The 17,438-nt window shown below is 41.5% G+C and overlaps 1 protein-coding gene across 7 annotated transcripts in view; it reads right to left on the bottom strand.

Annotated features, from left to right (window-relative positions):
• The window catches only part of LOC125897062 (kelch-like protein 29), a 425,780-nt gene that overhangs the window by 16,429 nt on the left and 391,913 nt on the right, over window positions 1-17,438 (bottom strand). For all 7 annotated transcript variants that reach the window (XM_049590111.1, XM_049590112.1, XM_049590113.1 and 4 more), the window contains one exon: window positions 16,858-17,051. In XM_049590111.1, coding sequence (XP_049446068.1) covers window positions 16,858-17,051 — 194 coding nt within the window. The remainder of the gene's footprint in view (window positions 1-16,857; window positions 17,052-17,438) is intronic.

Here is a 17,438-nt window from a genome sequence, read left to right as displayed (position 1 = left end):
AGTATTAAAAAAAAAAGTACTTATAAGGCAGCAGAGCCCTGTCAGTATGGCATTATATTGTTGGTTTAGGTTATTTGAATTAATGTGTAAGCATCATTTTATGCTGTAGCTGCTCAAAATAAAGACAATTTTGACTACTTTTTATACAGTTACTGTAGGTAGTTCAGAGGTGGGACCAAGCCAGTGTTTTAAAATCACAAGTAAGTTTCAAGATGTTGCACTCAAGACAGGCAAGTCCCAAGTCAGAAACCTTTCAATTCCAAACAAATCATAATGTACCTTCCCAAATTTAAAGCCATTTAAACAACAGATTAATAACGTTAGCCAAGCATTAGCTCAATATGTTAATATTGGCCTGGACTTACTGTTCTCTGTGCAACTCTAAGTGTTAAACAAAGTTGGAAGATTTTTCATCTACATCTAATTTTCAAGTTTTACTTTGTGGATTTTTTTTTTATTTCGGTCATTTTCTAACTTATAAAACTCAAATACACTGGTAGATAGACAACTAATAAACATTAAGTTAATGCTTTTAATAGTATAAAAAAAAGATGAACAACAAAACAGAAGAAACAAAACCGGACCAAAAAGGTGTAGGCTGAAGCCTTAGCTTGTTAAACCTACCCTTTTAACTTTTATTATTTTTTTCAGCTCCCTTGAAATTATACAGAGCAATAAGAAACTGACAGAAACTAACTCTATATACATTATAAAGGTCTATTGTCTGCCCAAATATCCCAAACACATTTCATGTACACTTTGGTCTTCATACTTCACTTTTATATTTGTTAACCAAATGTGTATTGCACACTTTCATTTCTGTTTGTAAACCATTCCATACATTTACTCCATAAACTCAAACATATCTTTGTTTTACAATTGTTCTGGTCTTTGTTTTGGTGACCGTATAGTTTTTGTATTGTTGGTATCATTTTTCCAACTGCTACTCAGTGACATAACATTTGTTCTTCATGATTTTCTCCTGCATCTTGATTGGATGCTGTCAGATTGATTTAAAACAAAGTGGATCTGGTGAATTAAGTGTCGTCTTGCTGGGAATGAATAGTGTTAACTTTAGTTGATTCAGGAAATGAAGGGAAGTTAATTTATTTGTGGACCACTTTTTAAATAACATACTTTTATCTTTAGGCTTGGGGGGAAGGTATCAAGTATTTTCAAGTCAAAAGGCTCAAGTCCAAGTGAGGTAATGAGTCACTGCTGTTAAAGTCCAATTTTTTTTTTTTTTTACTTGCTCAAGTCTGAAGTCATTAATTTCATGACTCGAGTCCAACCTCTGGTTAATTCTAAACTGAGCTTATATATGTTTCATGTTAAACCTCGATCTTAAAAGTAAATAGTAACTATAGCTGTCAGATACATTTACTGAAGTAAATGTTGTATTGGTCTCTGTGATGTAGTAGGGAGGAAATACTCATCTAAAGTACAAGAACCTCAAAGTTATTTGGTGGTAATTTTCACCATGAGGTATGTCATATTTCAGTTTGGACCAAAGCGATGGACTGACCGACCAACAGAGAGACACTGCCATCCATGCTGCAATCATAGCCAAAAAACACAGACTTCAGCGTTTAAGTGACTTTGTGCAGTTGTTTCATAAGTTATACGACCACCTCGCAGTCATTTACACATACTGAAATCCAATCTGAAATTCCACTGCAACCATCAGAGGCGTCAGCTTCAATTTCAGCCCTTGAGAAACAAGTCGCGACTGATTGGTCCTCCTCACATTCTGCCTGACGTGTTTATTTTCTTCTTTTACCTTCTTCATCTCATTGATATGCCTCTGCCTGTCTTTCTGAGCCCGCGTGTGTGTGTGCCAGCATAACGGTGTGTACATGATGTTTTGTGTTAGGTCCCATAAACACAGAACACTCATTTCTCTCTGCTCGGCGCCTGAGGCAGAATAATAACAGGATGCTCTCAAAGGAAAAACCTTTCTCTCTTTTTCCCCACAGAAACTCTCACCATCGCTGCCTGCCTCTCTCCCGTGGACCCGCTGTAAGCAGCGGGGTTTGAGTGCTTGGAGAAGTCATCCAGGTATACCTCATTCTCATCTGGCGAGCCTCAAAGGGCTGCTGCGGGGGTTCAACATCTCTCCGACACTTTGCTTCTGCTCTTATCCCCCTGGCCTTTCGCCGTGGAAAACAAGCTGTTTCTGCTTAAACAACATTGAGATACAGTCTGTGTTAGATGAAAACGTTATAATTCTGAGACCAACCTTGCTATTCTTGGAGGCTCACAATGGATTTTGTCTGGTTACACAGCTCTGAGGGTTACAAAACTCAGCCAAGAATCCACAACTGACCACACTCTACATAAAACATGAATAAAGGGAAGGGCGGGGGAAAGAAAAGACAGCAAAACAAGGTTTTAACACGCAGCGGTGATAGAAGTGCAGCTGTGCCTGCGGGGCAACACGGGCTGACGCAGCCTCTCACACTCTGATAAAACAGCTTAGTCACCGAGTCTGGGACCCCTCAGGCTGGGGTCAAGGACGGCAAACAAGTGAAAACACAAACACGCGGCTATGATGAAATTTGCGGCCGCTGTCTAAACAAACACCTTCCCTCACATCCTCCCCTATCTGATTCCTGCATCAACACGGCGGATATCTGATTGTATAAAACTGGAACACTACGATAACACAAATATATCACTAAAATATACCAATACTGTACACTGTAGCTACAGATCCAGATAAGACCGCTGTCTCTGATAAAGATTCCCAAACAGCAGTCGTCATCACAAAGCAGTACAGGGACGTGGAAATGTGCGGTCAGTCACAGGCGGAGGTAGAACAATAAACACGAGACGTTCTCTGAAAGACGGAGGATGAGGTGCTGGGTATCCTCTCCAGCTTCCTGCGTCCCACCAGAGCGTGCGAGGGAACAGGAGGAAATAGGACAAAGAAGCTTCAGTTCTTGCTGCCAGGAGCTTAGATAAGATTACAACAAGGTAATTGGAGCAGCAAAACTTTTTTTTTTTCTTCTTCACACAATGTCCTTTTTATGTGGTGCGAGGAGAATAAGAACAGCCTCTGAAATGACGGGCCAGAAACAGCAGAGGGAGCGAAAGAGGACGATGTACTTTAATTAAGTATGGTGGAGAACAGGTGAAGAGGGGTGGGGGCGGGGGGTCCAATTAGGTAGCTATGGAAACACTCCATGTTCTCCACCTTGCTCTTGCTCTATCGCTTTTCACCCTTATCGTCCTCCACCTCCATAATGGTGCTCTCAACCCACCGCGCACGTTCGGCTGATACGTCATTTGTGCGAGTAGTTGTTCTGCTGTCAATTTCCCGATAGAGCAGTCTGGGCGCGGGACCCTGGAGTCCACGAGTCGATGGAGACCTGTCTGTCAGCAGGACGCTGGGTGAATACTGGAGGGAGCTGGGTGGAGTGTGGTGTGTGTTTCCATGTGGATGTGGGAAGAGATGTGAGATAGTAAGAGACTTTTTAAATTTGTTTTCCAAAGTTTACTTCACCCAAATTATGAAATAGCATCTCACTTACATCTAAGGGTTTCTAACCATGCAAATAGTTGAAACCTTGTTTTCTGAATTAGCTTCTTACTGTAAGTGACATTTTTCTGGTAAATAAAAGTTTGGTCATTCTTGTAAATTTATTTCTTTATAATCTTTAAACTTGCTTTAATTGGGCAGGAATACTTCCCCCTGTTCCAGCGGAAAACTTTTCTCGCATGCCTCCACGATGAACGAAGAATCCAAAAACTGAGAAAATTCTTGATGAATTGAAGTCATAGGGGTCCACTACATCAAAACGTTAATTTACAAACCCTTACACAACTTGTGCAGTACAATCCAAGTTTCATTTATCCAGTCGTATGCTCATGACTTCCTAAACATACAACCATTTCCGAAAGGGTACTGAACTGAAAGTGAAACTTGCTTTCAGCCCTAGAGTCGTCTCCTTTGGTCTGAATCAGGGACTCATGTTGTTCCAAAGTTGTATAATTGCCTAGAGTTGGTTCGTGTTCTCACGGCAGCATTTACAAGAGGACCAGATCAAATGCCTTGTGTGAGAAAGCTGCTCTTGATTGGTCAGAATTTCCATGTGGGAAAAATCCAGGAAGTAAAGCAAACGTTGAAGAAGAGTACACTTGCAAGATAAATGTGACACTTTCTAATGTGACAATGGAGGGACAACTACGCAGGTTGATTTTAGCGCTGCTCATCGTGGACTATATTGCTGTCATTGTTCATTTTAGTCAAAGCATACAGTTTGAAAATGAGGCGCGGCTCCAACTAGAAAACAATGTTTTGATGCATTGGATGTGCTGAATGTGCATATTAAGGCAGTACAGGAGGAGGTGCACATTAATAATCCTCCAGGACTGTAACATGCTCATGTTTAACCCAAACAATGTGTCATGTGACTGCAGTTGCTTCACATCCAGGTCGGAACACCTTCTCACCACAAACCAACCGCACCAGAGTTCGTTTGTAACCAGACTGAGACCACCTCTTCAAGAAGGTCTCGGTCCGGTTGTTTTGGTGCACATCTGAGTGTGATTGCTGTGTTCACACCTGCCCAAACAAACCGCACTGAGGGGGCAAATGAACTTGAATTTGACTGAACTGAACCAATCAGGGCAGGTGTGAAAGCACCCTTAATCTGTGCTCTGTTTGAAGCCATACTCCTTTGTTGAGAACCACTGATGAACTGCCATAATCACCAGTCTAGTCACAACTGAATCTCATGACTGTTGGTGAGTTATTTTTAGTTACTGTCAAACAAATCTGATCAAACCTAACTTTTGTGATGAAGCAGATAAAGTTTCTAAATGTTAAATTACAACTTTGACCATTGCTTATTAGGTCATTATATTATATAGAGAAAGATGTTAGATCTGCAGCAGAGTTTTCTGGGGCTTTAATATCTGCGTCCACCATGATGTAACAGAGGTGAATAGAATTTAAAAAAATATTATTAACCCACATCTCCTCAATGATTCTTTATTATTCCAAAAGCAGTGTCCCAGTTACTCCATAGAACACACTGTGAACAGTTTCTGTAAGGGGCCTATTTCTTTAGTCGAAATTAGTTAATAAAACAGGCGGAGGACAAAAGCCCAGAAAGGGCTTATATTAGCTGTGACATTTAAAAACAAGACTAAGAGTCCACAGCCATGTTAATAGCTTTGTGAGACTGTAGGCACAGCTGTGCTTTGAGCTAAATGTCAGCGTGATAACATGTAATGTTTGCCAGGTTCACTACCCTTAGTTTAGTACGTTAGCATGCTAACATCTGACATTCAAAATTAAACTAACACAGGTACAGCAGAGGTTGATTAGTTTTGCAGGTATTTGGTCATAAAGTAAACACATTAAATTGTGTCCTGATGATGAAGGAAGATACAAAGTGAGTCAGGGGATCACCAAACTGCGATTCAAAATAGAAGGGACACTGTAAAACATAAAAATAGAATGCAAATCCTTTATGAAATATATTCAACTGAATACAGTACAGACGAGATATTTAATGTTCAAACATTAATGTTTATTGTAATTCAATTTAATGCCTGCAACATGTTCCAAATAAGTTGGGACAGCTGCATGTTTACCACTGTGTTACATCACCTTTTCTTTTAATAACCCTCAGTGAGCATTTGGGAACTGAGGACACTAATTGTTAAAGTTTTCAAAGTGAAATTCTTTCTTAAGCTTCACAAACAGGCCCCTAAAAACTTGAGATTTAAAAATTGTCTGTGGAAGATTCGGCCAAAATCCCATCTGAACACTGGGAGAGATTAGTTTCTTCAAACAGGAAGCATTTTGAAACTGGCACTGAAAACAAAGGCCTGTCCAAGTATTAAATAGCTTTCAGTTAGTGTGTTTGATACTTTATTCCTGTGTCATTCCACTTCATTGCTCATAGTTTCTATGGATTGTAATGTTTCAAAATCTTTATCCATCCATCCATTTTCATCCACTTATCCTGGGCCAGGTCACAGGGCAGCAGGCCAAACAAAGCACTCCAGACGTCCTTCTCCCCAGCAATGCTTTCCAGCTCCTCCTGGGGGACCCCAAGGTGTTCCCAGGCCAGATGAGATATGTAATCCCTCCAGTGTGTGCTCTGGGTCTGCCCCGGGGCCTCCTACCAGTTGGACCTGCCCGGAATACATCTAACAGGAGGCGCCCAGGAGGATCCTGATCAGATGCCTGAACCACCTCAACTGAACCCTTTCGACGTGAAGGAGCAGTGGCTCTACTCCGAGCTCCCTCCGTATGTCCGAGCTCCTCCTCCTATCTCTAAGGCTGAGCCCAGACACCCTACGGAGGAAACTCATTTCGGCCGCTTGTATCCGTGATCTCATTCTTTCGTTCACTACCCAGAGCTCATGACCATAGGTGAGGGTTGGGACATAGATGGACCAGTAAGTCAATCACTTTGCCTTCTGGCTCAGCACCCTCTTCACCACGACGGCCGGGTGCAGAGCCCGCATCACTGCAGAAGCCACACCAAACAGCCGATCCATTTCACGCTCTATTCTACCCTCACTCGTGAACAAGAACCCTACTTGAACTCCCTCGCTTGAGTCAGTAACTTTATGTAAACAGCTGCATTGGAAAAATGTTGAAAGGAAAAAAAATTGGCATGTTAAATACTTATTTAACCCCACTGTATGTCAAAAAGGGATTTTCACATCATTGCATTCTGTTTTTCTGGACATTTAAAACAGCGTTCCAACTTTTTGGGAGTTGTGGTTTCACAATTCATCCTCGAACAGAACATGAATGTTGTGCCAATTCATCCAACAGTTGATGAGATGTGTTTGGACAAAAGTGAAGGGGCCGACATTTCTGTCCCTCGAGCAATGCAGCGAGCGAGCAGGTCCAAACAAAACAAATAACGACATGTTCTGTTGTTGTTCAGGATGTAATTTTAATCAAATGAGAAAATCACTTCCATGAGTGAGGATATTAAAAAAACTGAAGCACTATTTTAAGGTGGTTGTGAACAGTGTTGGGGTCAGTACTTGTTTTTATGTTCTGCTATCATACATTGGTGTTTGAGGATGTTGTGAATAGTACATAGAATAGCACATGACAGATCATTGTGATTTGGTAGTCAGGTTTCTACACCTAATTATTGGCACCAGCTGATTGATTCACCACACCTGATAGGAATCTGTCTGTGTCTGTTTCTGTTCTGTGAAGCTCTCATGTCAGTAGCAATGATTATAGTCCAGGATTGAAACGTTTGCTGCTATTTTTATTCACTTTTTTTTAAAATTATTTTTCTTTGCACTTTGAGGACCCTTCTTTTTGTGCATGGATGTCCTAAATAAATTGACTTTTTTTTGGCATTGATCTCAGGCTGTGGACCTTTCTGTGGCTGTCCAGCCAGAAAATCCAGACACACTGCAGCAGGCTGTAACTGCCTCAAAATTAAACTATAACAGTGTATATAAAAGAGGTTGGCCTTACACCACATGGTTCATGGTATTATTTGCCTCAAAATAATATATCTATGGGCCTGACTAAAATAATATAAGATACTGGCCCTCCTGACACCATTAGATGATGACAGACTTAAAAGGAAAACTTAAAAGTCCAGTGTGCAGGATTTAGGGGGATATTCCTTTATAGGAAGAGAGGTCTTGGTCCAAGGAGTCCACCATGTTGCTCTAGATAAGGACATTCTTGTTTTACCATTGGCCACCTTAGTTAGCAGCCTCTCCATGATGGGAGCATTGAAAAAACACTGATTTGTTAATGGGAAACTGCTTCATTAAGTGTTTTTATCGGTTTAAATCTCCTGGTCTGTTTGTTTTGGAGAGAAAGAGAGCTCTGTGGGTAATTTGGCTCCCGGTAAAACCCCCCTGAACATCTGGACCTCAAGTTATCAGAGGGAATAGGTGAGGACACATTAGCAGGTGCTGGGCGAGTACCTTATGTCAGACATGCCAAACAGTGTAAGAGAAACACTGATTTGTAACATGGAACTGCTTTATTTAGTGTTTTCACCTGGTCTGTTTGTTTTGGAGAGGAAGAGACCTCTACGGATAATTCTGCTCTGTGTAAAAAAAAAAACCCTGAGCTATGAACACTGAAGGAATTCTAACCAGGACAAGTTACAGCTGGTTGCAATCTGCCATCCTCACTACTAGATGCCTCTAAATCCCCCTAAATCTTACAGACTGTTCCTTTAAATGGCATATGTACTGCATTTAACAGCCAAACCCGTTCAAACACACTCACTCGAGTTGCTTGCTCCATGAGACATAGCTTCACAGCAGACTAGACCAGCATATTTGACGTGTTCATCACTAAAGCAGCGGTTATATCTCATGAGGAGGACATTCTCAAATCGTCAGACAACCTGTTCATCCTCGGAGTCATCACAAGGCTGAGAGCCTCTCCACAGGCACGGTGGATGGCTTTGCTTTTGATGATTTTTTTCTATCTGCCTATTATACACATGATTGAAGAACTTATGTAACGCAAGTAATGACGTAATTGTTTGATTAGTACCTGTTATGTCATTTACATGACTGCGTAACTGACAGATATAATGTGATTACAGTGACGTGATATTTTGTAACGCTTAACACCCAAAAGTGGTTGTGAATCTAACAAAACATTTAAAAGCAGGACTTTATTAACGGCTGTAGAAAATGTCCACACTGCAGTACTGTGTCGCAGTATGAAAAGTAAGGCTGAAATGCAGAGGCTTATGAATTCTCTGGAAAAATGTCATTTTTCAGTGCACAAACAAATTTCCTTTCACTTCTGCAGCAGCAATCTCAGACAAAGATATCTCAAAACCTTGGTCTTATGGTGATTTGGGTGAACTGACCTTTAAACGAAAAGCAACAAGGCTTTATAAACAGTTTACTGGATGTGAGGGAGCTGAATTACGCTCCCGTGTTTCTGAGCATTTACAGACAGATGTACCGAAGACAAAGGAGGATATAGATGAGGCTGTGAAGACACCGGGCATCTCAATAGACTTGTTGAAGAGACTATTTTTGGCACAAGGAATATTATTTTTCACTCTGCGAGAGATAGGAAGTCAGTCCTGATAAGTGTTTGTGAAACCCATTTGCAGTTCATGCGGGAGATGGTCCATGCAGAGGGAAAACACACACACACACACACACACACACACACACACACACACACACACACACACACACACAGTCGCAGAAAATGCACACAGCTGTATTTGTGTCAGTCGATAAGACAGTGCTGAGAAGCCACGAGAGACTGAGGGAGGGGGAGGCGTACTGAGAGGGAGACGGTGAGACGGGGGGGGGGTTAGGGAGAGAGAGATGAACAGAGAGATTAGAGAGGGAGAGCGATGGAGGGAGGCAGAGGGTTGATCGAGAAGCGCTCCCCACCGGCTCACTAAAATCATCGCCGGCCCAATTTCACAGGAAGCACTAAACCTGTCCATTATCTCCCGGCTCGTTGGCTGTCAGACACGGGCTCATCTACACCCTGACAGATGACGGTCTGTCTGTCTGTCTGCGTCTGTCCTTTAACACACACACACACATAAAAAGACAAACACCATGTGTGCGCGCACACACATGTAGTAACCTCCTGGCTCGTTACATAATTCATGCGCTGTGTACCTGTGCCCCCGGGGGATGTATAGTTGATATGAGGTAAGGAGAGCTTACATGCGTCTGCATCTGTGTGTGCGTGTTTCTCACCAGACTTCTCTCTCGTCCCTCCTCTGCCAGCTGCTCTACCAGCCTTTAATAGCATTCAGCTCTCCCCCAAAACACCAGCGTTACATAATCATAATTTTGCTCACAGTGAGTCTCCCTCTGAAAAGGCACTAATGGCTGAGAGAAAGTTTCTGGGCATCAGTGCCGGGGGAAGTGCCTCATCGCTGCCGCTTTAATGACACGAGAGCAACTTATTGTCAGGAAACATTTGAATTCAAAAACATTTTTGACCCAGTGTTTCTCTCTGATGCCCGCTGCTCCGAGTGTTGCCTGCAGCAACAGTATGCCAACATTTGAGATATTAATTCTGTTTTCTAAAAGCAGCATTTGGACAGCTCTGCGCCCTGAGAATCCATCGTTTGCCACAACATCTGAAATGGGATAATCCAGCATGAAATATAGAATTTTTATTTGTGTGGAAATTTAATTGAAATGAACATAAACATAGGCTTTATTTGAGCTTTAAAAATAATCATGTCTGCTGCAGCTTAAAAGGAAAAGTCTAACATTTTGGGAAATATGCTTATTCACATTCTGGTTAAGAGCAAGTTGGGTATTGTCATGTTTATTTTTCAAAACCAGTGTTGAAATTCTTTTAAAATGTTACCAGTGCCTGAACTGATACTTTTCTTTAAAACAAAGCACAAATTGGCAGTCAGTGATGTTAAAAAAATACATTTTTTTATCGCAAAAATGAACTTAAAATTGAACAGTATATTACCTCTTAATAGTGCTGTACAGTTGCTAGGATGGGCCCCAGTGCACACTATTATGACAGGCCCTTGTGCCAACCAGCATAAATGAGAACTGAATCAATCTTCTCATCTAACGCTTCCAACAAGTCCTCCGACTCATTCGACCATATTAGCCGTGTGATACTTACCTGTAACAACCTACAGGAGCATGTCCTAAAATAGCGTTCCTATCAGTTAGGTTTAGGCAAAGAATCATGGTTTTGCTTGAAATGAGTATGTACCTTATCTTACCTACACACGTAATGTGGTGTTTCGTACTGAACTTACGCATGCATGTAATGACTTGCGTTTGTATGCAACATGGCCTTTGGACAACTTTAGTCAAAGAAAACTTTATTTCCATTTGCAGTATTATAGGTGGCGGTATGGCTCTGTTCTGGGGCCCCTCTGCCTTTCCCAGGCCTATGCAGAAAGCCTCTTCCAGGCATAAACAAGCAAACCTCTCTGCCCTTCCATGCGCCTACATGGAAAGCTTAAGGCAGGGAGAGCAGCAGCAAAGACCCTCCAGGAACAGAACACAGCAGCATCAGTGAAAACAGAAATGACATTTATAAGTCAAACACAACATGAAAAGGAGAAGCTGGGACAAAGGCAGGCTGCAAAGCATCTCCTGAGATCAACTGATGTAGCTGGGATGTGAGCTGAGCTTGACATCATGTCCTGCCTGAAGTAACGCGAGGCTCAATTTGTTAACCAGTTTCCAGTCTTATGCTAAGCTACTTAAACTGCCTGTTGGGTGTAGCTTTATTTTTTTAAGACATATATGAGAGTGGTATCAATCTTTTAAACTCACTTCCAAGCAGGAAATAGGCCTATTACTCAAAATCTTGAATTATTCCTATAAACCTGCAGCAGACATGATTATTTTTAAAGCTCAAATAAAGCCTATGTTTATGTTCATTTCAATTAAATTTCCACACAAATAAAAATTCTATATTTCATGCTGGATTATGCCGTTTCAGATGCTGTGGCAAATGATGGATCTGAGAGCTGTCCAAATACTGCTCTTAAAAAGTAGAATTAATATCTCAAATGTTGGCATACTGTTGCTGCAGGCAACACTCGGAGCAGTATGCATCAGAGAGAAACACTGGGTCAAAATGTTTTTGAATTCATGTGTTTCCTGACAATAATTTGCTCTCGTATCACTACGGCGGCGGTGCAGAGGCACTTCCCTCAACACTGATGCCCAGAAACTTTGTCTCTGCTATGAGCCCCTTTTCAGAGTGAAGTAAATGATGAATATGCGATGCTGGTATTTGGGACGAGAGCTGCATAAGGTTACTTGTATGTATGTGAGTCAATAATAAGTCAACAATGACTTTTGGTATCAGACAGGACGAGAACAGCGGTCTCCTGGATGAAAGTCCTATGTTTGTTTGACTAGTCTATCCCTCCCAACCACCTCCCTGAGTGGACTTTCTCACTCTTTATACTGTCACCTGACTCCCACCTTTGCTCCCATCATAATTACTACAGCCTCTAGAGATCAGTGCCTATACTAAACGTACATTTGGGTTGCAATGAGCTGCTTGTACAAATGACCTATTGGTGTTGTTTTTAGGGAGTGGACCGTCTCAAGTCTTCACAAGAAAGCAACTACTTATTAAAATTTTCCAAAATATCAAAGTATTGCTTTACATAAGGAATTTTGTTGGTTGGATTTTAACTTCACATATGTCTATATATATGTGTGTCTAATTATGTTGTCCTGGCCAAAACATAAAAGAAAAAGACTTGCAGGATATGTTCAAATCAATGGCAATCATCCCTGTGCGGCACTTTTCAAGGATAAATTTTGGGGAAAAAAACACTCTGCCTGTGGATAACATCATTGCACTGGGAACACAGCTGTCAGTGTTTTGAATCACATAGAGTTGTACACTGTGTGTTTTTCCTGCTACCTTGGAGTTATGGCAGCTTGGTAAAGTGTTTTTTTCTGGTGCCGCGTCCTTCACAGGTCCCTGGTGGCTCCGAGTGGAATGTGGCTGCAGGTTTGTGAGGTGAATAACTACAGAGTTTGGCCAATAACATGTCAGAGGCTAGGGTCGGACCTACCTATCACTTCAGGGATGGTCTTCTCATTATAATGATGGAGCAGTAACATGGGAACAATGGAAAAATACTGAGTGGGATGGTAATAATGATAAAGAGAAAACAGCAGGGATGGAAAAGGTCATACACTGACCACTGAATTTTCTCATGTGTGTGGGTCAACATTTTTACTGAGACAAACCCTAATATTGAGGACAAAAAATACATTTGTAGAAGATATCCCTCCATTTACATTTCAAATGTTTTAGGTATATCTTTAAAGGAGCACTGTGTTGGATTTAGTGACATCTAGGGGCGAGGACTGCAAAATGCAACCAGCTGAAACTTCTTCCATAAGCCAAACATGAACTCCCAGTTAGGATCCCTTTAGTTTTCATTGTTCAGGAGGTTTTTACTGGGAGCTGAATTATCCACAGAGGTCTCTCTCTCTCTCGAAAACAAACAGATCAGGTGATTTAAACCAATAGAAACATTAATATAGCACTTTGATGTTACACATCAGTGTTCCTCTGACGCTGTTTGGCTTGTCGCAGATAGGCCGCCAGCCCAGCACCTTCTAATGTGTGTCTTATGGGTTTTTTCTTACGATCCAGGGTCCACTTGTTTAAAAATAATCTGATTGGATTTTTGCCATTAGATTGGATCAAATCTTGAAAATGGGCTGTTTAAACGAAAATAAAAAAGGATTCTGAAATCGGATTAGATCATGTAATCCAATATTGGTTTCAACCTGGATTAAGTTTTTGGTGTGTTCTAAACTTCTTAGCCGGATCAGGAAACCTTTGATCGAGAAAATCAGGATTAACCTGATCCCAGCAGAGGGCTGGATTCAGAGTGGATTTCAGGAAGAAAAATGAACAAAACTTTCAAATTGGTTAAATCTATATACATTTTTTGAAGATTTTTTTTGGGGGGGGGGCTTTTTGCCTTTTATTGGATAGGACAAATACAGCTTAAAATGGGCAGAGAGTGGGTAGATGACATGCAGCAAAGGGTCGTGGGTTGAAATTGAGCCTGCAGCCACTGCAGCACGGGTACAATCTTTGTACATTGGGTGCCTGCTTTAAAAGTAACTTTCATAAAGTAGATAAAGTGGGCATAAGGCTACCTAATAAGCTTTTCAATACATAAAAAAAGAAATAGCTGTCACTATGAAACAAAAATTATTCAAATTTGCAATCTCCAAGGTGTCCGTTTCACTTTCTCTGGTAGCACATATGGAGATAAGTGGTAACTGCAGTGTGTTTGTTGGTAGAATCCCCACATTGTGATATGTGGCACCATTCAGAGCACTGGTTATTTAGCTTTGGTAATCTTGGAAGGTTTGTTTCTGGATCAAGTGTGTGTGTGTGCATCCAGTGATGCTTTGAGAAACCAGTGCGAAAGCAGGATGGATTAGCTGATCTTAGATAGCAAAACTTTGGATTTCCAAATCCTTATCATTCTGATCCAGATTAAATCTTTTGAACAACTGGGCCCAGATGTTCAGGCACTGTTAGCAGAAGACGAATTATTGTGAAAACAAACAGACCAGATGATTTAAACAGGTAAAAACACTGAATAAAGCAGTTTTATATTAAAAATCTGATTTTTCCAGTGCTGTTTAGCTCGCCGTAGAGGGGCTGCTAATCATGGTGGCTGACTTCATGGACACAGACCAGCTCCCTGTGCAGGAACAGCTCATTCTAAGGTACAGAAAACACAACAATTTATATTTTCAGGTGATAATACAGTAAAGTTAAAAGTAAAGAAAACATGTTTTATTTATTATATTGCATTTCCTCCACTATCTTCTCCTTGCACCTATAACTGAGAAGAACTATAGGACATCCTAATCAAGAGGTTTGCTTTCATCTTCACCTCAGCAGACAAGACAGACACCTTGATAACACTAAAATATAGAAATGACCAACAGAGGATGCCCACACTTAAACTGAAGAGGATTTCTTATGTATGAAGTGCAAAGGAAACATGAGGCTCCCACTAAAGATTCAGCCTCATAAAGTCATCTACAGTTTGACAATATGTTGCCTTCAAATGGCACTCGGGAGTTGGTTTCGACAGGAGAAGTCAAGCACATGATATGGAAGGTATTCAAGTGGGTAGAGTTGTGAGAACACTGTTGCTAGGCAACCGGGCAACCATAATGGAAGCCCAAAGGCTCTCTAACGAGATAGCACAATGTCAGTGACCAAGGATTAAAGGAATGCATGCATATAAATGGGTACAATAATGTGGCAATATGTGCCTTTTCCAGTTTTGGTGTTACGTTTGTAATAAAAAGCCAACATTAATATTCATGTTTTTTTTTAGCTGGCGAGGGGGTAATTCTCTTTCAAATGGGAAATGTGAGACCATAATGAGGAAAGAGAAACCACACATTTGGGAATATCAAATCACAACCTGGTACACGCTGATTTAACAGGAAAACAACGGCTCTGTCATCTTACAAAAAGTGACAGTAACAAAGGCAACATGTCCCCTCAGGGCTTAACATCTCTTCACTGGGTTGGTGTTTGTGTGTGAAACCACATTTATGACTGTGAGCCTGTTCACACCTGATATTGACAGGAGGCTTGGATGACTTGAACACAAGTGGACAGTGCTAAATACAGTTGTATATGACCACCAAGACGCACTGTGATCACTCAAAGCACTTGACGAGGTGGTCTGGACATTTGACCACAGATCATTTCTCCAACAAGTAACAAAAAAAATACAATATCAGTGCACGACATAGTGGTTAAGTTGGTGACAGTGCTCTAACGTTCTATAACTAACCATTTTAGGAAAAGTTGGGCAAAGTGTTGCATGACCATCCACTGTTTCGCCCTATGGAAGGACATGTATTGAATTTGCTGACAGTGATATCTCCAGCTGAACAGAAACAGCCGCTAATGTGATTAGCATGCAGCTAGTGAGAGTGTGGATGTAATAAATGTGCGCAGGGCCCTTTGACCTCCAAGCATAAGTGAAGAAACCTGAACAACAGACGTCAGCTAGAGATGCAAGATAGAAACAGGTGTGAGCGGCGATGTGTCTCGGCTGTCTACTTGTGTTTGGATCACCAAAACACATGCTAATACCAGGTATAAATCATGGCTGTCTAAAGAGAACTGGGTACCGCGTTGGAGGCTGGGCTCTGTTTCTTCCTATGAAAGTTGCTCAGTGGTGCAGGCAGTCAAAAAGGTTCGACTTCCCAGCAGTAAAATTACCCAGATCTTCTGCATCATTTGGCCCACAGACCAAGCACATTAGACACTTTGTCAGACGAGCAGCTAACTTCCGCTTTAGCTGTCTGCTAACTTGAATGGGGATAGAATGATTTAATCTTGCAACCTTTCTAGACTTTCAAAATGTTATCAGACCGAATGGATCAAAGAGAGTGAAACCAGTCGTTTTGTGGGGGTTGTGACGATAAAAAACTGTATCCACTGATTTACAGAGGTCTCTTTCACAACGTAGGTCTATACGAAAAAGTCTTTTGGGGCTCAATGGCTTCACGTGACAAACCCGCAAGTTGTAGTTACATAGGTTGGCCACTATGTCAAATGGGCTTCAAAGTCGGTCACACTTCCTGGAGGCCTTGTGTAAAAGCTCCGTCACACCAAACAGTCATCAAAGAACTGGTGGCGATGAAGGCCAACTGTTGCATTGCCTCATGTCGCCTGTGTCTCGGCCAAGAAGTTGCACCTGAACACACTACAAAGACTAGAATTAACAACTGACCAACTAGTACGTATGAACTGCATCCGTGTGAGAGGAAATAGCTCTCCATACCAGCAGGTTGTGGTATTTTGTATTTATCATTAAAAAAAACGGAAGACCGACTAGATGGATATAAGACGCTAGCTAGCCAGATAGTACATTAACAACACATCTGGATGCCGAAAAAACAAAAATATTTACCATGCTTCAGTGAACAGCAACACAAACAATGACAGTTTCTAAAAAAAAAAAAAAAGAGATCTTATGTAATAACAAGCTTGTTTCGATCTCACGCCCTCTTAATTGTGGTTGTTTGTTTACTTTCCTCACTTCCGTTTCTCTTCTCATGCACTGAACTGAACTGCCAATCAGAGTGATTTAATTTACTGTTGGGCTTCACTGTCTCCAATGCCGATTCAATGTGTCGAATCAGCTGAACAAAGCTATCAAGGGCCGATAAGGGCTGACAGGGGCTGACAAGTGCCAACAATATGGGACAAACATCAAAACTGAAGCGTTAACCAACAGTCTGACATTGACCAACGGCCGACCATTGGCTTGGTGTGTCATGGCCCTAAACAGGCTCAAAGACTGTGGGTGCTGTCACCTGTCTTACCTATCATCGGTGATTCAATGAAGCTCCAGGTGTTGCTCTGTGGTACGTAGGACTGGAGGACCCCCGCTGAGCGCCCGGCTTCGTTCACACCCCCAAACACGTAGACCTTCCCTCCGCACACCGTGGCTGCTGCAGAATGGACTGGCTTAGGAAGAGGAGAAACCGTCTCCCACTGGTTGGTGATGGTGTCGTACCTGGAGTGAGAAAAAAGACAAGAATTTTAGATGTTTTGAGTTTTTAGTACACCATTATACTAATTTCAAACTTGGATGAATTTGAATTAAAAACCAGAGCAAAAAGAAATAAGAGAGAAATAACGGGTCAAGGTTCAAACTTCACCCCACTTCCATTAAAGAGATCCGCGATGGGGAGTCTCTAAATTACCTAAACTCTAATGAATCATAAACTAACACTCCGCAGTCACCCACACAAACACCAACAGTACAGAAACACTCCGATTTTAAAGTTCCCACTGCTCTGAATTCGATGTGAAATGCTCGTTTTGGCTGCAGGGCTGACAGATATAATTAGCAGAATGCCTACACCACCAGGGAAGATGAAAAAGACCAACCATTACGTAC

This window comes from Epinephelus fuscoguttatus, linkage group LG11 (assembly GCF_011397635.1).
Source record: "Epinephelus fuscoguttatus linkage group LG11, E.fuscoguttatus.final_Chr_v1".
Classification (NCBI taxonomy): Eukaryota; Metazoa; Chordata; class Actinopteri; order Perciformes; family Serranidae; genus Epinephelus; species Epinephelus fuscoguttatus.
The sequence above is the reverse complement of the archived record's forward strand: the minus strand, read 5'-3'. Positions and strand labels throughout refer to the sequence as shown.